At 34.4% G+C, this 23201-nt stretch overlaps 1 protein-coding gene across 3 annotated transcripts in view; it reads left to right on the top strand.

Moving 5' to 3' along the window:
- The first annotated feature begins 34 nt into the window (after window positions 1–34).
- LOC107729351 (TBC domain-containing protein kinase-like protein) overlaps window positions 35–23201 on the top strand; it is a 57370-nt gene continuing 34203 nt past the window's right edge. For 2 of the 3 annotated variants that reach the window (XM_016539825.1, XM_016539827.1), the window contains exons 1-22: window positions 35–286; window positions 670–888; window positions 2704–2776; window positions 4589–4703; window positions 5377–5450; window positions 5959–6100; window positions 7298–7358; window positions 7464–7525; window positions 7914–7975; window positions 9020–9168; window positions 9269–9407; window positions 9554–9653; window positions 10342–10391; window positions 10504–10633; window positions 10996–11094; window positions 11418–11480; window positions 11745–11871; window positions 12756–12806; window positions 12920–13003; window positions 13416–13501; window positions 19583–19619; window positions 21789–21950. In XM_016539825.1, the coding sequence (XP_016395311.1) occupies window positions 696–888; window positions 2704–2776; window positions 4589–4703; window positions 5377–5450; window positions 5959–6100; window positions 7298–7358; window positions 7464–7525; window positions 7914–7975; window positions 9020–9168; window positions 9269–9407; window positions 9554–9653; window positions 10342–10391; window positions 10504–10633; window positions 10996–11094; window positions 11418–11480; window positions 11745–11871; window positions 12756–12806; window positions 12920–13003; window positions 13416–13501; window positions 19583–19619; window positions 21789–21950 (2059 nt within the window). In that variant the 5' untranslated portion in view covers window positions 35–286; window positions 670–695. Of the gene's footprint in view, window positions 340–669; window positions 889–2703; window positions 2777–4588; window positions 4704–5376; window positions 5451–5958; window positions 6101–7297; window positions 7359–7463; window positions 7526–7913; window positions 7976–9019; window positions 9169–9268; window positions 9408–9553; window positions 9654–10341; window positions 10392–10503; window positions 10634–10995; window positions 11095–11417; window positions 11481–11744; window positions 11872–12755; window positions 12807–12919; window positions 13004–13415; window positions 13502–19582; window positions 19620–21788; window positions 21951–23201 lie in introns of all 3 variants that reach the window. The other variant, XM_016539826.1, reaches the window with a different exon arrangement.

Below are 23201 nucleotides of genomic sequence, written 5' to 3'. Positions count from 1 at the left end.
TAAAACGTCAACGCGAGCTCTACTACTCACATAAAACTGCAACCGTACGTTTCTCTCCTACAAAGCCACACGCTACACTCGTCTCTCACCGGCGTCGTAAGATGATGACGCCACGGTCACGCGGCGTTCAGCTGTTCGCTGGCGCAGGATAAACACGTCATCGCGCGCCTCTGCTGTTTACAGTCGCCGGAAGACTAAACGGATCTCTCAAAATTACATATATATCAGTAATATCATCAATGGACACGTGAATCAAATGGAGCAGTCTTTCATTTTAGACAAACGGGTATACCGCTGATTTTATTTTGCGTTTGTAAAGCACGAACGGCAGAAATCCATGTGTGTACAGTATATTTCAATGAAATATTGTCAAATATTATCGGTTCAGTTTGTAACCGTGTCAGACAAAATACTGAGTTATGCTGTAAGATAACATATACATGTTTTAGTGTTATGATTAATCTAGGTTCTCATATTTTATATATAATATTAACATACATGACACTCCTAATGAAAATTTACCACAATTTTGCTGTTGTAACACGAACTGTTGTAACGGTTTATGCTATATTTAATGTATAGTAGCTTATACGTTACAGAAATAATTGATAACAATTTAAAATTATACAACAGTAGTATATTCTGTATGCTATATATTCTCCATGTCAGAGTGTTTGTTGAGCATCAGGCGAGTCATGCAGCCCCTCAGAGATGCGGAGCTGGGGGCCTCCACCTTCTTCGCCTCTCCTCTTCCTCATGATGTGTGTGGCAGCAATGGGCTTCCTCTCACCCCCAACTCCATCAAGATCCTGGGACGCTTTCAGATCCTCAAGACCATCACCCATCCCAGACTGTGCCAATATGTGGACATCTCCAGAGGGAAGCATGGTATGATGGCTTTCACGCTTTTTTGTAATGCATTTCTCACTACATGACTGGCAAATCATCAGATGCCCAAATAAAATAAAGTCTAGTCAACTCAAGGTGCTTTTATTTCCATAGCGCTTCATACAATACAGATTGTTCCAGCTTCACAGTATTAAACAGGGAAGAATGAATCAAAATCAATGATTTTGAGCAAACTTCAAAAACGAGACAAATGTAAAGCAGCTGTAGCAAGACAATAGTGTCAGTCAGTTCAGTGTTGGTTCAGTTAAATACATTTGGTTCGTTATGAAACAAGCTCTACTGAAGACAGCAGTGTTGGTATTCAACTCGATTCAGTTCAGTGTTGATTCAGTTTGGTTCAGTAACAGTGTCCATGTTGCAAAATTAATTCAATTTATTTCAGCTATAAAGCAGAAGACAACAGTGTCATTATTCAGCTGAAATTCAATTCAAGTTTTGTCCTCATCCAATAGTGTCAGTGCAGTTAAATCGATAATGGTACTGAATATGAAATGTCTTTTAAGGGTGACAGGATAAAAAAGTAACATCTATTGATAAATTACAGTAAATAAAGTTTATTTCCTATGAATATCTCAAAAAACAATGCGTCATTTAATTTGCCACTAAATGTTATATCTTTTGAAAATTGTAAGGCCTTTTTCAGAAGTGCTTGTTGTAGCAATGTTGTACCTTGTGAACAATTTCGATACCTTTGTTAAGTTTCATAATTGATGAACACTGCAACATTGACACTGTTATTGAATTAGATTTGAATCGATAATGACATTTATAGCTGAAATGGAAGTTGTTTCATAACTGATGAACGTTTAACATTGACACTGTTATTTTCCTGTTTATTTCTGTGAAGCTGCTTTGAAAGCTTAAAGTGCTATATGAATAAAGTCATCCAATCATATTAGAGCTTGCCAGATCAAAAGCTCTTGAGTTTTTTGTACAATATGCATCAGTTTGTTGTCTTCTAGTTATAGCTGTCTGTTGGACACTGTGTACTGGAGACTTTAACATTAAAAGAAGTGCGCACGTCACCTTTATTTTGTCATTGCACTTTTTTGCAAAGTCATTAAGTTGAAATGTGTGCTTTTTTCTTTTCTTTTAAATACCTCACCAAGTCTGTTTTTGTTTTCTGGTGCTCTTCAGGGTTTTATTGTCTTTTATCTTAGTGATTTTTATCTTTGTGGTTTAATGACATTATTCGTGTGCATATTCTGCCTGTGAGAATCTTTCTTTTTATCTTTAGTTGCTTTATGACTGTTAGCTCAATATTTATCATGCACGATGCGCTTTGTATCATGCACACGTCCCCTATGAGAAAACCATCTGAGATCGATGCATGTGTATGCAAACACATGTGTTTGAAGTCCTTATGACATTTATGCAGATTTATTCGAGTTATAACGTTCTTTCATGTTTGAGAAATGACCTTGAATGCAGGTCATCATCTCGCTGGAGGGAATAATCATTTCTGAGGAGAATGACTGGGTTATTAAAGGCAATTTTTAAAATGCTTCTTCACTATGTGATTCAAATGGGAATAGTATGAATGTTGTACATTTTGGAGTGATTGCTGTTGCAAAACAATAGCGTTTTTTGAAGATACTGTGACTTTTTTCTGGATGTTTCTCAGTTGCATGCAGAACAGCGCAAATCAAATAAATACAATAAATAAATCACAGATAAATTTACATGCGATGCTAAATGTTCCTATAGCTCAAACAGTAGAGAATGGTGCTTGCAACACCAAGGTTGTGGGTTAGATTCCCATGAACTCTAATTTGTCCTCTTGACATTTTGCAGAACGTCTGGTTATTGTAGCTGAGCATTATGAAAAAAGCTTGAAGGACCTTCTGAAGCAAGGGAAACCAGTCAGGTAATACATGCATATGCATATGGTCTGCTTACATGGCTTTGCTGCAAGTGAGGGATTCTTTAATGAAAAACATTATTATAGCCAATTTTTGGCCAATTTAAGGCAACACCAATAAATAAAAGCATCAGTTTATTTAAATGACATGAAAATAGTGATTTACCATGGTATTACCATTTCATGCAACATTGTCCTATGGTACTATCGCAGTATTTCTGAAAGGTGTATTTGAACTTTTCATACTCTTCTGAATTCATTTTTATCATTTTTAATCTGTCCTACATCATCAGGTCAACAGACTCATTGCTTTAATATTTGTGGCAGTGCTTTTTTTTGTTATTGTTCTGAGATCCATTAGTGGTTTGTATCTTCTCATGTGGAAGCCATTGACACCGTTGTCAAATTCTTCATGTGGCCAGTTTTTGAAAGCTTTTCTTTTTTGCAAGCATTTGATCGTTGTGTGTGTTATCTTTGGCCTGCATTATTAGGGCGATATGTTGTGTTAATATTGACCCAATTGGAATCAGAGTGTAAGAAAATGATAAACGTTAATAGCAGTTGTAAATTTGGCCAGTGTGACAGCAGTTCACTATCAAAGACTGTAGACGTAGATGGTTTTTTACTGTGCGAATGTTACTAAAAATTGCTTGAAAACAAGACGGAGGACAAACACAACTTATTGAAACCAGTAAAGCTTCCATTTTTTAGACAATATATAAAGCATTGAGTCACAATTTCCAATCAGACCAGTCATGTCTAGCAATATTTTCACCACCCCAATTACATATCCAGATTTTTCCAAAGAAACATGTTTTTCAACATCCAGACCTGTCTACGAGTTTCTACACTTAGTCAGAAAAGTCAGAATGTACTGTTTATAATATTTGACTGATAAGAAAACATCAGTTTCCAGTAAAAGTGCACGAAGAACACTTTATTCAACACCCAGGTTAGAATCATTTATTAAATGGAATTATCCTTATTTTTAAATTCTATATTTCTGTTCTAGAGTAAAGCATTGATTGATTCTAAAACTTCTACCTACAAAAAGCACTCACCAGAAACCATCCCACTTTTGTTCATTAAGTGACATGAACTTTTATACCTATGAGGTATTTGTTTTTGAGGTCAGACTCACCCAGCAGCCTGTGTTTGTACGGACTGTTTGTCCTTTGTGTCTTCAATTAAAAGCAGACGAATGCATGCAGTGTCTTTTACTGTCAGCTCTTTTGTTTCATCCAGTATCATGTTATTAAGCACAGAAATACTGTAGCTGTCTGAGCAGAATTCCCAGCTAAACCAATGATGTATTCCCAACAACTGACTGATATTAGCAGTGACTGAACAGCTTAGACTGCATGTTTATGCTGCTCTTGTTCTGCCATCTACTGTCTAAATCAGACATTTTATTATGAATTAATGGCACTTAAATTAATTAAATTTTTTAATGTTATTTTCTAATGTGTACTATTGGATTATGCCTTTCATTTGACCACATAAAACCTATATAAATATATCTATATGTATGTTTGTGAATACATATATATTTATATATGTAAATGCATATTTATTTGTTTGTTTTTAACTGATCGTATTTTGTCTTTTCACTTTTACTTAAATTTTAGAAGTGTTAAAAAATACCAAATTCTACCCAAAAATCTGTGATCGATCGTCCATGATCAGGTCTTTATTCCAGGAGATGTGATAAATAGTTTAACATGGGTATATATGGGTAGGCATAGGTACATATATGGTTGTAATATTATTTAACAAGTTTCATTTTTCAAGATTTTAAGATGTTCTTGTCTCTCTTAGTCCAGAGAAGGTGCTACAGGTTGCCTATGAAGTGCTGGAAGGCTTGGAGTTCATGAATAATCACGGCATGGTGCATCGCGCCTTGTCTCCCAGCAATGTTCTCCTGGACCACGAGGTGTGTAGAAACACAGACGTGTATTGAGAACTCACAGATAAGCTGCATGATGTAAAAAATGAGTTGGGTTGTTTCAAATTTAATTTAATTTTATTTTATTTTATTTAAGCTTTTAATTTTTTGGGGGTTGACAAGTTCCTCAAATTGTATTTTTATTTTATTTTATTTTATTTAAACGTGTAATTTTTGGGGTTTGACAAGTTCCTCAAATTGTATTTTTATTTTATTTTATTTTATTTAAACGTGTAATTTTTGGGGTTTGACAAGTTCCTCAAATTGTATTTTTATTTTATTTTATTTTATTTTATTTTAACGTGTAATTTTTGGGTGGTTAACAAGTTCCTCAAATTGTATTTTAATTTTATTTAAACTTGTAATTTTTGGGGGGTTGACAAGTTCCTCAAATTGTATTTTTATTTATTTATTTTTAAAAAAAATTTTATTTAGATCTAAACCTGTAAATATTTTTGCTCAAACATTTAATAATATTTCAATATAAAAGCTTTATAGTAAATAAGCTGGGAATTTTCACAAACTATGTCACTGTTAGCATTTGTTGAGTTTTAATACAATAAGTACAGTAAAATTGTCAGAATGATATCAGAATTGATGTCTTACTGTGACGTGCTTTCAGCTCACAGTTGGAATAAAATGTTCTTTTACAAATCAACAGGGTAAAGTGAAGCTGGCCAAATTCGGCCTGTATCATATGACCGACCACGGAGCAGATGTTGACTTTCCTATTGGGTACGTCATTCAGCTATAATGTTTTCCATTTGTTTCCTGATCTAACATATTCCTCAAAATGAAACTCACGTGCTTTGGAGTCTATATAAGGGTGCAGATAACATCTCGGCATCATTATTGCAGAGCAGAAAGTCAGGGCGAGCTTTAAATCTTCTGCGCCGTCTTTTTAAGATGCATCGCGGCTCCAAATCGAAGCGTCAGCCTTTCATGGAAAAAAAGATCAATGGGTCAAGCTGTGCTCTCGTAATAAAGAAGATGAACTAACATTAGAAGTGCATCATTGTGGCCCATCTTTGTTTTGATCAAAAGCAGATCCTGGATATCAAAGCGGCTTCCTTATGCGGTATCATAAATAACATAGCTGAGTGGCACAACTAGGAGCCCTCATGTTCTCAGAGGGCCCATCTTATAATATCCGGTTTTGTGGGACACGTCTTTTGTTATCTGTCATCACAAGGACCACATCTGCACTCTGCTCCTGCCCACTTCTGTTCCTCTGTTTCCGTAGGTATCCATCTTACCTGCCTCCAGAGGTTATTGCTCAAGGCTGTTTCTATTCCAGCGACCCCTCGATCATTGAGGCCCCTCTTCCTTCAGGGCCCAAAACAGACGTTTGGTCTCTCGGGGTGCTTCTGTTTGAACTCTGTGTGGTACGCTCTCAGAGTTTTCATTGATTCTGTTCAACAAGGACTGAACTGAATTTTACATTAATGCAAAAGATTTTTTCCCAAGATATGAATAATGATGTTACTGTATATATATTGTATGTTTAAACAAAATCATGTCCCCAAGGTTTTACTTACAGGTTACATTTGATGCATATTTATCAATCAAAGACAGTAAAGTTTATAAATCCCTTTTCTCCCTAAATAATCCATTGGTTGTAAATTTGGTTGATTGCAAAATTTCATGAAAGGCGATTTTAAAAAAGGGACACATTTGCTTGAAATACACTGAATTCTTTTGTAGCTCGAAATGTGCTGAATTACTGAAATAAAAAAATAAATAAAAAAAGTATATGAAATAGTATACTCAGTCTTATTATAAACATACAATAAACTACATAACATCAAATATTGCTCATTTTTATTCATTAATTTTAAATTAAATTTCCAGGCCAGTGTTATTTTATTATTATGTATTTATTGTCATAGTTTTTATTAACATTTTGAATTAGATACATTTTTATACTTTTAGTTTTAGTTTTAATTTTAGTTGAATTTGTAATTATTTAATTAATTTTTTGTATTTTTTTGTCTTTTTTAATGATTACTGTTTAGATTTTATTTTTCAGTTTTAGTTTCCGTTTTTATTTATTTTATTTTAGATATTTTAGGTGGTTATTTTAAATTTAAACTAAACAAAACTGGAATTTAATAAAAAAAAAAAGAAATTATAAATAACACTAATAACATTAAAAATATATTTAGGTTTTTAATCTAATATTTTTATTAGATTTTATTTTTTAAGCTAATATTTTTATAGTTGAAATAAATAGTTCAACTTAATTTCAATTAACAAAAATGTTTTAATAGTTTTATTTTTAGTAAATGGTGATAACCGTCCCAGGCCAGAAGAAACTAGATCAAAATTTGTGAACAAACTTTAATGTTGGCTTGACAAAGCCTACTCTCTTTTTAAAAAGAGGAATACAAGGTCAAATCAAGCACAGTGCATTATGGGATACAGCATTGTATTTAGTATGCTCTGTTGTATACTGCACTTTTGGCAAATGAAGTAGGGCTTAGAAAATTTGCATACTGCAAAAATATTCAGACTTTTTAAATGTGACCACAATGATTTTAACATTAACTATTTGATGTCATGTGACTTGTGTTGTCCAATAGGGAAGGCAGATACTACAGAACATTGATATTAGTGAGAGAATGAAGTTCATCATCACCTTAGGCAAGTTCATGCTTATGTGACACTGTTTATGTATTCACACCACATTATTATGTCTATTTTCTGTTGTATGCATTTGACCATTGGAATACCTTATCGTCTCTACAGGATGCATGGACGACATAATCACTGTTCTTGCCGAGGAACACGGGTGCTTAGATACAGTTAAGGTAAGTTTGCTCATCATAATGGATAGCCTTTCATCTTGGTACTTTACATTCCTTGCAAAGATTTTTGATTATGTTTTCTTTTTTTGTAAACCTTTTACTGTCAGACAGAAAAATACACAATCAGTTGCATGGTAGGAAATGCTTTATCTCAGTGGTTTCATCTCAAAAGAATTTTACTTTAAAAGGTTTACTTTGAAACCTCTCAGATAAACTCTTCTTAGCTTGACACTGAAGGCTCACTGGTCATATGGCTAATGTTTTCCAAATGTCCTCATAAAACCTCGCTTTTCAGTGGGGTTTATGGTACGGATGACAGATAGTGCTGATTTATCAGAGTTTGGCTGGGTTTGATGCTTTACTAATATTCTTGTCTCCGTCTTTTTCCCAGGAGCTGCCTGAAAATGTGCAGGCTTTATTGAGGAAATGCCTGACGTTTCTCCCTTCAAAAAGGTTACCTACAATATTTAGCCCTTTATCATTTCTTTATGGGAAAAAAAACTCTCTCTCTCATCTTCCAAAACTTTTCATGCAGTCAGAATGGACAGTTTGGCATTATGTCATTATGCCATGAAATCTCTTGAGTAGGGACTTACACTTATTTTTACCAATAATTGTATTATTTCAATTCTTTGTGGGAATGGGTCATATAGTTATAAAATTGATATTTTTCATTCATATTGCATCTCAATATTTGTATTTTTTTTAAACAGCCATTTTTACCACTTCAGAATATAGATATGTAGCAGAGATACTATTACAGTTTTTTATTAATATTTTGAATCGGTTTTTATTACTTTTATATTTTCAGTTCAGTTTCATTTCATTTTAGTATATGTTATTCATTTTTATTTTTATTTGATTTATTTTAGGACAATTTATGTTTTATAAAAAAAATTTTTTATTACTTTTTAACTTTAATCTAGATTTTGAGTTTTAGTTTTAGTTCAGTTTTTAGTTTTTATTTATTATATTTCCAGAATAAGTCTTTAGAATCAATATTAAATGAAACTAATCAAGTTAAACTAAATTAAAATGAGAATTTCATTTTATTTTATTTCAGTTGTCATTTATTTTATTTCTATATTAGTAAGTTTGGTTTTGTCTAATTGAATTATCACATTATTGGAATTGATGTACTCATTAATATTAATACTACTAATAAGTAATACATACAGTATGGACTAAACATTTTATTTTATTTTATTTAACATTTGTTTTGTTTTTATGTTTTAGTTTTAGTTAACTGTAATAATTAATTTATTCATGAAGCGTTGAAAATTTCCATACAGGGAATTTTCCCTACTAAAATTTTCCATATTTGTTTGCTTTGGTCTAATTGAACACATTGAAAATCACATTATTGGAATTGATGTACTGCTTAATATTAATACTAATAATAATTATTAATGCATACAGTATGTGAGTAAACAGAGAGGACCAAACTTATGCTTAATTAATAATAATTGTTAGTGTCTGATTGTTCTTGTCTTTCAGACCCACTCCGGCCGAGCTTCTGGGAGACTCTGTGTTTGAGAACATTTCCTGTCAGTACACACCCTACCAGAGCCCTGTGCGTCTGTTTGCCGCGGCCCCGTGCTGTTCTCATTTACAGCTTCCTGAGGACATCAGTGAACTCTGGAAAGGTTCGGGTGCCCAGATCTCACACTATGGAAAAAGTTTTAATGACTATAAAAAAGCAAATTCTAAAAATAGTGTTAATGACTATACTGCTGTGTTGTGCAGATGATGGAGAGAACTACCTGGCAGAGAGAGCCATAGATGAGGTGCATCATCTGTGGTGTTTGGCAGGAGGAGACCTGGAGAAAGAGCTGACCAATCAAGAGATCATCCAGTCCAAACCTCCCATCTGCACCCTCCCCAAGTACTCGCACACCTCTGATCCCCACAGATCGCCAGCTTTAGAATCAGCTTAACGACTGTTTCAGTGTGCAGAATAAATCATCTGTTTTAAATAGCTGTTTGCATTCATGTAGCTTATTACCATGCTCAAATGTGTTTGCTCTCCAGGTTCATTTTGGAGGATGGCGAGTCTTTTGGTCAAGGCCGCGACAGAAGTTTTCTCCTTGATGACACAACTGTGACTCTTTCTCTTAATCAGCTAAAAAATGTAAGGGTATATTTCAGCTAAATTTTTTTATTGTGCATTTATGGTTATCTTTAGCATTTAGATGTGTAATTATGATTTGGGTTTATATTGAATATTGTAGACGATTAAATTTTTTTATTGTTCATTTATGATTATCTTAAATATTTAGATGTATAATTTAAGATTTAAGATTTGGTTTATATTGAATATCGTAGACAATATTTAAATTTTGTTATTGTTCATTTATGATTATCTTAAATATTTAGATGTATAATTAAGATTTGGGTTTATATTGAATTATTTAAAAAAATGCATAAAATGTGACATTTTAAAAATGTAATCTTGCATTATCTACATATTTATCACAAAAGGTTATTTATATATAATAGTTTTATATTACATATATGTATTTATATAGGATTTATGTTTATATTTAATAATTAATTTAAAAAGTAAAATATATTTATATATTATATTATTTTTTAATATATTATAATATATTTATATATTAATTATTATATAGGGTTATAATTCTATATTAATTTATAAAGATATATTAAAGACATATTATATGTCTGTTTACAAATTTAGTTGTTGAAGTTGTGAAAAGTTTTAAAGCTAAATCTGGACAATATTTGGCAGGTTTTTTAAATCAAATCCAAATAAATTGGAGTTGACATACTAAAACATGGCTAATCTCTCATTCCAGAGGCTGAAGGATGTTGCAGGAGAGACGTACTATCCGTTACTAGAAGATGAGTAAGAAGTCATCTCTTATTCATTAAGTCTCATTTTGTGTTCAGTATTCTGGTGTGTCTGGCAGCAGTCAGTGTCTGTCTGATGCTATAGAAATGTCCCGTGTGTCCCGCAGGCAATCCAGCCTGCCTCAGTCTAACAGCAGTAATGAACTGTCTGCCACCGTCACACTGCCCCTCATTATCCGAGAGAGAGACACTGAGTACCAGCTCACCCGCATTGTCCTCTTCGACAGACTGCTCAAGGTCCTTCACACACACACAATTTCTGAAAATGACCACATAAAAATAGCTGATGAAATCACCTCACGATGGATGTCCACCCACGGAAAAAATGGCTCATAAAGAGTCAAAATTATGTGCTGAGTTTTGCCTAAAAATGCCAAAAGTTGTTTTTGAGGTTTTAGGATTTAACTTCTTGACATTTAAAAAAAAAAACAAATCATTAATATTGATTTATCAGTCCTTTTGAAACACTTTTTTGTTGACGTTGAGCAATAATTCATAGTTATATCAGTTTAACAGACTTCATCGGCTCATAAAACGAGTTTTAACAAACTGCCATTACTGTAAATAATTCCATAAATGTGTTTCGCATGAATTTTTAGGCGTACCCCTACAAGAAGTACCAGATCTGGAAGGAGGCGAGGGTTGATATTCCTCCTCTTCTGAGGGGTCTGGCCTGGGCAGCTTTATTAGGAGTTGAGGTACACACAAATACTGCATATACGCCAGGGAATATATTGTAATTGTTCAGCAATAGATGTTTTATGACCTTTTTTTATAGGAAACCGTGGGCTGATTTTCTTGAGTCGAATCAAAATGTTGATGGTGTTTGGCAACTAAAAAGCATGCCTGGCGTTTTCTGGTCATTAATGGACTATTGATGCATGACGTGTGCAATCAATCAAATTTTGACATAAATTCAATGCACTTTTCACTTTATGCAATACAGTTATTCTGTTTTCATATCAAACATGCCTTTTAGTGCAACACTCCCACATTCAAATCAGTCAATGTACTCCCGCAGGGGGATATCCAATCAAAATATGACGGCATCGATAAGGACACGCCCATCCCCACTGATAGACAGGTGAGACTCTCTTCCATGTGTTTAATAGACTTCGCACTGATTGAGGTTATTGAAAAGCTGAATAATTCATCAGCCTGTTGAATTATTCTCTTTGTTTGTGAAGTGCCTGTCTTCACCTTTAAGCCTTGTTAAGATTTGACTATCCACTGCTGAATATTTCAAACGATCCCTGATGACGGAGACACGTCGCCCACCTAGCCACTCGTCTGAGTTCAAGGCTGCGGATTTTATGCATTAGAAGTTCCGTTATCATTTGTCACGCAGATTGAAGTGGACATCCCTCGCTGTCACCAGTACGACGAGCTGCTGTCGTCACCTCAGGGTCACATCAAGTTCCGGCGGGTGCTCAAGGCTTGGGTGGTGTCTCATCCTGATCTGGTGTACTGGCAAGGTGAAGTGCTTGGGTGGGGTCATGTACACGGTTCCGCTTTCTGCCACTAGATGGCACCAAAGACTCGCAGTGTTTCTGTTGTACATTCACTGTTTGAGAAAGATAGCAGATGAAATCTTGTGCACTCTTGAGAAACCTGCCAAGAACACATCTGGGTCATATTTCACCCTAAAATATTAAGAGATTATATTTTTTGTAAAGAAAATCAAGCTTAGTTTTAGGAATGTCTAGGTGTTTTTCATTATGCCATTTATTAGCAGTACAATCAAACACATTTTCCACCAAAATTATAATTCTAATGATATGTAATTGCTCTCAGTGGTGATTCTTATTATATGTTCATTACTGTAATACAGTCATTTAAGCTGATTTCAAACAGGAATTTGTAAAAATAAGTCAGGAATTGAATGCAGCAATAAATGAATGTAGGTACCATAATGTACAAATGTTTTACAGTTTAAATAATAACCCATTTTATTTTGCATAAAGAAAATTTGTTGTATTTTCAGAGTGTTATTTTCATGCTAATCAAACTCATTTTCTCCCCAGAATTGTTATTAGAGTTTTTTTTATTAACTTCATTCTGAATAACAATTTTCATTACTGTAATACAGTATTTATTTGAATAACTGTCATTACAGACAATACAACAAATGTTATCATGATGTATAAATACAATTTAAATTATGTTTCTTTCTATCTCTCTTTTTATTTAAATGTTTCTTTCTTTTTTATTAATGTGATGGAAATCCTGTCACAATGCAAAAAATCTTAATCCTCTGGACAAATTTTTTTTAAATTTTTTTATTTTAGGGTGAAATATGACATGGGCATTTTCTTGACAGGACTTATGAGATTGTGTTGATTTGATGTTTTTGCTGTAGGCTTGGATTCGCTTTGCGCACCTTTCCTCTATCTAAATTTCAACAACGAAGGTAATATTTCTGGCCAATTTGTTCTGTCTTTATTTATTTATTTTTTGACATTCTTCATGATATTAGTGCCTCTAGCTGAACTAACTCAGTCTTGTTATTATTTTTCCTCTCAGCTCTTGCATATGCATGCATGTCGGCCTTCATACCCAAATATCTGTACAATTTCTTCCTGAAGGACAACTCGCATGTGATACAAGGTAAGGTGACCTTTTCTTTCTCCATAAAGAATATAACTACAGTATTATATTGGGAATGTACAAAAAAAGTAACCACATTTAATCAATTTACAGCATGCCCGATTTGTGTGGCAGTTTGCACGTGCTTGCTTGCATTGCAGCTGTTTTTTAAAAATCCTTTAAGTGTTTATGGCTGTTACACTGCAGTGATTGCAGCCATAAACACTTAGAGGATTTCTGTAGCCTGACATTTGGGCATGTTTGTTGTTGCGCTCGCAAGCTCAGCTGTCAGCACTTCAGGAACAGAATTGCTTTGTTTTGCTCTCAGACTGAGCTTTGAGCAAAGTGTTTGTCCTGCCATGGGTATAACGTGCTAAAAGTGTTTTTGGCGCGAATACAAACGCCTGAATGCTCTTATTCTTCACTTCTCCAGAATATCTGACCGTCTTCTCGCAGATGATTGCGTTCCATGACCCCGAGCTCAGCAACCACCTGAATGAGATTGGATTCATACCTGATGTAAGTAGAGATGCACCGATTGACCGGCCAGTGATCGGAATCGGCCGATTTTACGCATGACCGGCCCGGATCGGTGACCGGCCGGTCAGTCTAGCATCTTGCCGATTCCGAGCCGATCCTTTTATTGCCAATGACGTCACAGCCACGCGCACACTCACAGTCGCGTGTAAACATGTCGTTTCGCGTGAGAATGATTCTAATTTTAATTGCATTCAGTGTAATGGCGACTGATAATGTATTTATGTCGTGCTAGATGAGGCTTGCACAGCCTGAGGAGTGTGTGAGAGAGACAGCACACACAAAGTAACACAGAAATTTATAGATGCATAACTTACTGTGGTAGAATATTTACAAAATATGATTTAGGTAAGCAACGTAATATAACAACGTTATATAAATTATAACGTAATATAATTTAAGTATACGGCCATGACGTTTCCCTGAATATCAATATCAACACGATTTCAATGTGACATTGATTTTATACAATAGTATTTCAATAAACAAGAAGTTAAAATTAAGTGACTTAAATTTTAGACAAAATATTGACTGTTTTTGCTCAATTTCGCTGACGGAAATAGTTCCGATCAAAGACACAGCAGAACTGTTTTGTGTCTCCGAGCAACACACAGCCGTGTTTCGTTACTGAATGAATCCAAGTTTTTGAACGAATCGAGTGAGTCAATGATAAGGACAGTCACTAGCCTCGTTTCTGAATGAATCAGCCGTTTGAATGAATCGGTTGAATGAATGAATATATAAATGAGAAATTTGCCGCCACCTACTGGTGGAATGACATCTGTTTTGTTACATACAGCAACTCATTTTAAGTGAACTATTTCTTCCTCTTTCCAGTCACAGAGCACTTTATTTTAAGAGTTGTTTAAGTGAGAGAAAATCTGTAACTTAGTCCAGATTGGGGGAATTGTAATGTTTAATAATTTCTTTTATTAAGTAAATAAATTTTGCATTGAAATTTGCATAGATTTTTGTTTGTATATGCTGTCAATTATAGTTCTTAGAAAGAAAATCGGAATCGGCAAAAATCGGTATCGGTAGGTCACACTTCCAAAAAATCTAAAATCGGAATCAGCCAAGAAAATTGCAATCGGTGCATCTCTAGATGTAAGTGTAAATACTTCATGAAATCAAAACACATGAGATCACATCAAAATCAAATCAGAATTGGCATGATGTTTACTTTGTTACATGCCCCATAAAATCAATATTTTATTTTTGTGGATTTTAGTCCATTCCTGTTAGCTTTGAGATTATATATATTTATATATTACTTTTTATATATATTTTAATAAAAAATATAATATATAATAGTTTAATTAAATAATTATTATACTGTAATTATTTTATTATAATTAATGTTGTAACGGTATTAATGATATTTTATTATAATTAAAATTTTACTTAAATGATTACTATTAAATTAATACTATTTAATATTAATACAATTTAATTATATCTGCCGGTCTTAAAAAGTTTTACCTTTTCAACTTTTACCTTCCACAAATTAGGGCCTTAAACAGTCTTAAATGTAAGCTATTTGCAAAGTTTAGTTAAGTTAAGCAAAGTTATTTTAATATTCTAGTTAAGCAATCTTTGTGTGTGTGTGTGTGTGTGTGTGTGTAAAATGAATTAAAAAGTAATGGAGATTGTTTGAAACTTGTCAATTTTCAAACTTTGAAGTGCTGCTAATACAATTTACATTTAGAAAACATATTCACGTATTGTTTTCCCTTTAATTTATTTCTCAAATTATCTTTAATTGGTCTTAAAAAGTCTTAAATTTACCTTGATAAAACTTGCAGAAACCCTGAATTTAATATAATTAAATATTGTTTATAATGATTAATATTTACTTCAGTAATGAGTTATTACATTTGTTAATTTGATTTGTTTAGTTTTTTTTTTTTCTGGTTTCACTTTAGTTTTAATTATTTATTTATTTATTTCACCCTTTTTTACATTTAACTTATTTGATATTCACTAAAAGGGTAGTTAGTACACTCAATTCTGAGTTGGTATTCATATTATTGACTCATACTAGAATGTTTAAAAATGAATAAATGTAAATGTTAAAGATAAAATGCTTTAGATTGCGTATATAGTGGCTTGTTTTTGACAGCAGATCCTCTCTGGAGTGATTGAGCACATCTATGCATTCAAGTCCTGTCACACGTCCGATCTACTGTGGCTCGTGTCATTGATACGGCGCTCACACACGCGGCTGACCCTGAGATTTGATCGCTGGCCAAGTTTTCCTCGAGCACGCACACACACCGGAACATTCTGCGATTCACAAACGCTCCCTCTTTATTTTTTCAAAAGCCAAGATGATGTCTCTCTACACTGATGGATAGGTGACCTCCACAGACAAATCCACCCACAGCTCTGCGATTGAGGGTCCAAATAAATGATGAGTTGTGGGAATCAACACGGAATTGGTCTTTGATGCAGGAGGAGAGAACCGGCGTTCAGTTCAGCCCCTGCACAGCTGCTGTTATGGTTCGACCGCATGAATCAAAAGAAGACTCATCATGAGAGGATGTAACCACTGCTGAACTGGAGTCTCTGAGAAGACCATTATATACGCTTAACCCTGCCATGATTCCCAATGCATTTGATCTGGACGTGTTTGTTTTCTTGTCAGAAAGTCACCTTGCGCTCTTTTAAAGGGTCCGCGTTAGTAGAATTTTATGTTTTTCTTTGAAACACGGTGGACCTTGTTAACATGGGCCAGAACACCCTAGCAACCATCTGGTCATGCCCTAGCAACCACCCAAAACACCCCGTTCACATTTTCCTCAGGAAATCTAGATTCTTTTTGTGCATCACCAGATGCTTTGGCACTGTTTGCTTGATGGCCATTTTTCCCACAGTTGTCATTTTAATTTTCACTGTAGTTGGGATAATATTTGATCTTGACTTGACTTATCTTGTTATTATCAAACTGTCTTTGAGGCATGAATACATCTTGGCTGATGTTAGTCGAGGATTTGGCTCAGTTCAGTAAAGTCTGCATGAGTGCTATTATATTTGGCAGCACAAGGCCTGAAATTCACAGCAAAGTGACCTAGTTTTGTGTCCTGCTTCATGTTGGTATTCTGATAATGTTGGATAGGCCAAAACTAACTGTTTTGATTTTGATTTTCTTTCAAAGCATTCATTGAATTGCTTGGACAAAATGGCAAACGTGTAATTTCGGACCTAATTGGGTAATATTTGTTATGATGCAATCGAGGGTGACGTTCTGTTACTTTAGAAGGACATTAATGGCAGTTTGGGGTCAGTAAGATTTTTTAAAATAAATTAATACTCCAGCAAGGATGCGTTAAAAAAAGTAAAATTGACATTTATAATGTTACAAAAGATTTCAAAAGATTACAAATGCTGTTCTTTTGAACATTTCTATTCAGTAAAAAATTATAATGGTTTCACAAAAAATATTAAGCAGCACAACTGTTTTAAACATTGATCATTAATATTTAAACAGTTGATTGATCAGCAAATCAGTATACTAGAATGATTTCTGAAGGATCATGTGACACTTAAGACTGGAGTAAAGATGCTGAAAATTCAGCTTTGCATCCCAGGAATAAATTGCATTTTAAAATATATTAAAATTAGGGCTGGTAGACACAATCAAATGGTAGATCTTTGTGAACCAGTAGAGATTTTGGACTATCGTCTCTATCGTGGTTACACACTCACGTGACGTTACTGTGCTACGTGGTCATGAAAACTTATCATTTGCACGTGTTTTTAAGCATTGCAGTTTAAAAACAAGTGATTTTTGGGCAGCTCTTAAAGTGACAGCAGTCTAATATTCCTGCAGTCTGTCGTTCATGTTAATCAAACAACAAAATAGAGAAAATCTCTCACTGTTCTTGCCTAAATCACAGTGAAGAATATACAGTGTTTGTGTAGGCCTACATTTTATTACTTAGAATAAATAAATAAGAAATGCTACATACATTGTTCAACTGTAGTTTTTTCCTATTGCTTGTAATTAGTTTCTTGTTTTTGGTGAGCTTAAGTTTTTATCTTCAAGAGTCTGGCAGTAAGTTTTAGGAGCTCATTTTTAGTCAATCCTGCAAAACAGACTTTTCAGGATAGGAGATGGAATAATATTGAGCTCCTGAAACTTACTGCCAGACTCTTGAAGATAAATTCTTCAAACAGTGGTACAAGAGGATGTGGTGCTGGTCATTCAAGAGTCACTCACAACTTATCTGTCCATAAAGCCTATTAAAAAATATTAAAATTTTAACCTAAGCAAAGTCTCTGAGAACCTGACGCCTTGTAATTCTGGAGACTCCAAGAAAGTTGCCATTCTGGAAAATGGTGGCGCTGGAGACTAAATGTTTCCTGATGGTTTTACATCTAATTCTTCACATTAATTCTTAATACTTTTGCAGTTAACGTGCCTTTTCTTCTCCACCTGTTTTTTCTGACCTCGCTGTCCCAGTGAGCATTTTGCTGTCCAATGGTCATGTCTTAACTTTGCAATTTCTGTATTGCATTAGTTTTGAATATTTCTCATGGGGATTTAATTATTTTTGACATCTCAGTCTGAGTTAAACCTCTTTTTTGGCTCATTTTATCAGTAAAAGAAAACATGCCTAATAATTCTGCACACCTGAATATAAGTTTTTCACTTCCAGCCTTCATGGACAAGTATATATCATTTATAAATGATTAAATACAAAATCAATAGTATTTATTAAGATTGATGTGGTTTGGAATTGGTAAAATGTGACCCTGGACCACAAAACCAGTCATAAGGGTCAATTTTTCGAAATTGAGATTTATACATCATATGAAAGCTGAATAAATAAGCTTTCCATTGATGTATGGTTTGTTAGGATAGGACAATATTTGGCCGAGATACAACTATTTGAAAATCTGGAATCTGAGGGCGCAAAAAAATCAAAATACTGAGAAAATAGCCTTTAAAGTTGTCCAAATGAAGTTCTTAGCGATGCATATTACTAATCAAAAATTAAGTTTTGATATATTTACAGTAGGAAATTTACAAAATATCTTCATGGAACATGATCTTTACTTAATATCCTAATGATTTTGGCATAAAAGAAAAATCGATAATTTTGATTCATATATGTTTTTTTGGTTATTACTAAAAATATAACACAGCAACTTAAGACTGGTTTTGTGGTCCAAGGTCACAAATGTGCTTGGAAACAAAAATATCATCAGAATATCAACATGCCTAATAATTATGCATGCGGTGTATATCGAGATATATATCGTTACTGTGAAATAAAATTATTCATATCGTGATATAAGATTTTGGTCATATCACCCACCCCTAATTAAAGTGAAAACATAAATTGTGATAATATTTCACAATATAGCATCAATATTTTTGATCAAATAAATGCAGTCTTGGTGAGCATAAGAGACTTTCAAAAACATAAAAAAATCATACCGACTCCAAACCTTTTGAACGTTAGTGTATATTGTTTCTGACACCATCTATATTGGGTGTCAGGATGTCATTGGACCTCGTCCCATCACGCACAGCTCCTCGTTGCCTCTAATTTCGACTCCTCTGCAGCCGTGCTGTCATGTTTAGCAGCGGTCAGTCTGTCTCAGTCGGAGATGGAGCTCTTCCCAGCAGGGAGCTGATTTGGCTAGACCGAAGCCTGTCTCGCGCTCATCCTCTCATTTCTCCCTAAACCCCTCTGAGGCCGAGCCACCAATCAACTGCTGAAATGGATTATACATCCTACCCAACCGCAACCGAGCAGAACCATGGGAAGAGAGGCAGTGTTGGAACAGGTGCTGGAGGGAGACGGCAGAGAGACGTGGGGATGTTGACTGTTCATTACACTCCCACACACGTCCTCTCGTTTCTCAGAGGGCTGTGAAGCAAAGGCATGAATTACAAATACAGGTTTCCTCTGATGAATTTAACATTCGCTGAGGTGTTTTATTGGGAATTATAAAAGGGCCCGTGCTGTTTATTCATATTAGCCACATTGTTGCTCATGTAAAAATGGCTTTTGTGCAAGAATGAATGTTCTTTCTTTCTGTTTCTTTCAGCTGTATGCGATCCCGTGGTTCCTTACAATGTTCACACGTAAGTATCAGCGACTCATTGGCAAGATTGGGCGTTTGCTAATTTCATAATTATTTTCTGGATGGATTATACCTAATGCACTAAAGAATAATAACAAATAGGACCTTATTATGAAGTGCTACTGTTCCTTTTTCTCCTGAAGTTGACTGGTTCCTTTTGTTCAGCCTTGTGGAATAAAACATCTTCAAATTAAGGTTGCAAAAACACTGTTAAGATGATCCAGTTGGTAAAATTATAGAAGGACATATAACCTTGGCAGTAATTATAGTGATTTGCACTGTATTAATTTATGGCACTTAGTTTGGCATGTTGAATTGTTCTGATTACACCTTTGATGATGATAAATGCGTCAGATTTGTTCTTTTTGCATTTCCAAAACAATAAGCACTGATTGACTAATTGTGCATTGTTTAATCATACATTCTGTAATGTGTAGTATATTATGGTAAAACACACAATAATAATAATAAAAATAAAATGAATAATAATTAGGGATGCACCAATAGGATTGTTTTGGCCGATACGATACCGATTTTAACAAACAACTATCGGCCAATACCGATATTGGTCAATTGCATAAAGCAGGGCTTGGTTCAATCCGAGCAGAATCGGTATTTGAACGTTTCTGTTCCTGCGTTCCTCTGTGAAACCGGTTTGAGTAGAAAACATACCGGTTAATAACGTTATTTTTTTTACTTTTTCTTTGCCAATAATAATAATAATAACAAATTACAGCATTTAATTTACTCAAAAAGAAAAAAAATCATGAAGAGAGTCTTGAATGATCTCTCTTAGTCATAGCCAATACAGCATCATCTTTTCTAGATTTACCAAAGACCAAATGTATTAAATAAAAGATAAAACGCAATAAAAACATTAAAGAATTTTTTTCAAAATATTTAAAAATGTTTCAGCATGGATAAAAAAAAACGCTACTCCTATAAGCGTTAATTTTGAGAGCAAAAAAACAACCTAAATTAGTAGGCTGTACGTTGCATTTTATTATTACATTCAGAAATAGTGTAGGCTAAAATAATGAAGCTTTTGCAAAATAAAGGACACGACTCGGTTTCCTTTCCGTGAACTTGGAGCGCATTACAATTAGCCTATCCGAAACTCAGTAAAAAAATTTTCTTTCGTTTTGTTAATCTGTTAATGATTTAAGTGAAATATATTTTGTGTATAGACCTGTATATTCCTTTTTATGTATCCTATATAGTTTTATTCTGTTTTCTCCGTTCACAGAAATGCTGCAGGTGCGTGATGTGACCTTGTTTGAATCCGTGTTCTACACTGGTTTCAAACAAAAAGCTGCATATTACCTGCCATTCATTTTCACTTAAATATGGGCCTAATGCTTGGCAGTTCATGACATATCCTCGGATAAACTCTAACGCCGGTGCATTGCCATTGCGACTTACCTATGATGAGTTCACAGCTGAGAGCGGGCATTTCACTCGTTGGATGCGTCAGCATCACGTTTGCATATGGCCGTACTATGCCATCTGACAAACTGATTTTATTTTGTTTTGGCAAGTATTTAATTATTTTGCCCAGAGAAAAACCTTGGATTATGCAACAGACATGCAACTCGCTGTCTCCATGCAGTTAATTAATAAACCTTCGGTATCGGCCCTTTTCATGCTATTTCCGATATGCAGATGGCTTTAAAATAATCAAAAATCAGCCGATTAATATCGGTGGCCGATATATCGGTGCATCCTTAATAATAATAAAAACAGTAGTAAGTTGTATATTATTATTATTACATTAGCAACAAATTGTTATTAATAATAATGTACAAATTATTTTTATTATTGTTGTTGTTGTTATTATAGCAGAAATAATATTAATAATGTAAAACTATACTTGTGTAATTTAATAAAAAATTATATTATTTCAAGATGCTATGCTATCCTTCGATGGTCATGCAACAATAAATAAGTTACTTATTATTTATTATCACTTTTTAAAATAATAACATTATATAAATGTCTTTTTTATAAACGTGGATCGTTCCAGTTCTAGAATCTGAAATCAGAAATTACACAATATAGCAACAGCCATGATACAGAAGGCCTGTTGACCATATTAATGCGCAGCTGTTAGAGTGCAAAGACTGCAAAATACACTCGTAATAAGTCATTTCTTGTCCCATTTCCTCTGCAGATGTGTTCCCCCTGCACAAGATCTTCCACCTGTGGGACACTCTGCTTTTGGGAAACTCCTCTTTCCCCTTCTGCATCGGTGTAGCTATTCTACAGCAGCTGAGGGACCGCCTGCTGGCCAACGGCTTCAACGAGTGCATACTGCTCTTCTCAGACCTGCCTGGTAAGAGTCACCAGTGCACATGCACACAGAAAACGGTTTTTTTTTCATTTACATACTTTTGTAGCATTTTATTATTTTTTCCATACTAAAGTCCATCTATATTGTTACTTGTAGGTTTTCTTGTAGCAAAAACAGTGATTTAGTTTCTCGTGATCATTTCTGACCCGACAAGCTGTTGCTGCTGTACCTTTAAGACTTCTGTATGTAAATGATATGTGTTATGTTTAGGTAACCTCTGTGTGCCAGTGTAGTTCAGACTTTCATTCAACAGGCCAAGTTGTTGAATATTGAATAGGCATTGATATGTCAACATGGGTGGTTGTATGCTGATGACAGTTTCTAAATTACTTGTTTTGCTGTTTGGTTAGCATAAATTTGCATTGTGAATGAATATTTCTGCATAGTAAATTGAGTTTTTATTTAAAAGCATCATAGTGCATTGAGCTTTTATTTTATTTGAAAGATCCCATTTTGACCCCTTCAACCGAGTAAAGGTCTGGTCACATTTGACAAAATTTTGCTGGCAAAAAAGTGTCTATTGTCTGTTGTCTAAGAGCGAAATTGAGCCGATCGTGTGGATTCCTGTTGAAATTACTTCGCCCACAAAATTTCACAGCAACAATAATTGTGACCACACCCTAATTATATACATATAATTATGTAGAGCAGGTGCATTGTGGGTAAATCCACTGTATGCTGTAAAAACGCTGAGTAAAGTGCTAATCATGGGCGACATTAGGGGGGGCAAGTTTAATTAGGCAAATTGTTAGTCATGGAATCCCTGATGTCGGCCCCGCTGCAATTGGAGCGCTTAGCCAAGCGCTAAATACCCTCAACGTGTTTTTGCAGCGTTGAGCAATGTAACCAATCACAGACATTGAGAACATATGTTGATTTCTTAAACGCAATGGCCAATCAGAAACGTTTTGTCAGAATTCACTCACCGCTGAAAGCTCCGCAGTTTTTAAGTGCAGTTTTGCACACTTGTGAATCATCTCATGACTAAGTGCAGACGCGATGTAAATAAGAGATTCATTGTGCCGTTTAGAGCTTCACTGATTATAACAGAACTTTGTAAGATCGCGATGAACAAAGATGAGTGACGCTCGGACCAAAAGTGTGTGTAAACTTTATTCAGATCAGGACATATCAACCCATAATTTCATTTCATTTCCAGTAACGGACGATAGAAAGTTCAGCAATGAATGGTATGCGATTTATGACAGAATATAGTCCCACAACTGATTGTTT

The sequence above is a fragment of the Sinocyclocheilus rhinocerous genome, unplaced genomic scaffold (genome assembly GCF_001515625.1).
Source record: "Sinocyclocheilus rhinocerous isolate Xijiao unplaced genomic scaffold, SAMN03320098_v1.1 scaffold1148, whole genome shotgun sequence".
Taxonomy (NCBI): Eukaryota; Metazoa; Chordata; class Actinopteri; order Cypriniformes; family Cyprinidae; genus Sinocyclocheilus; species Sinocyclocheilus rhinocerous.
Note: the sequence above shows the minus strand (reverse complement) of the source record. Positions and strands in the feature narration are given on the sequence as shown.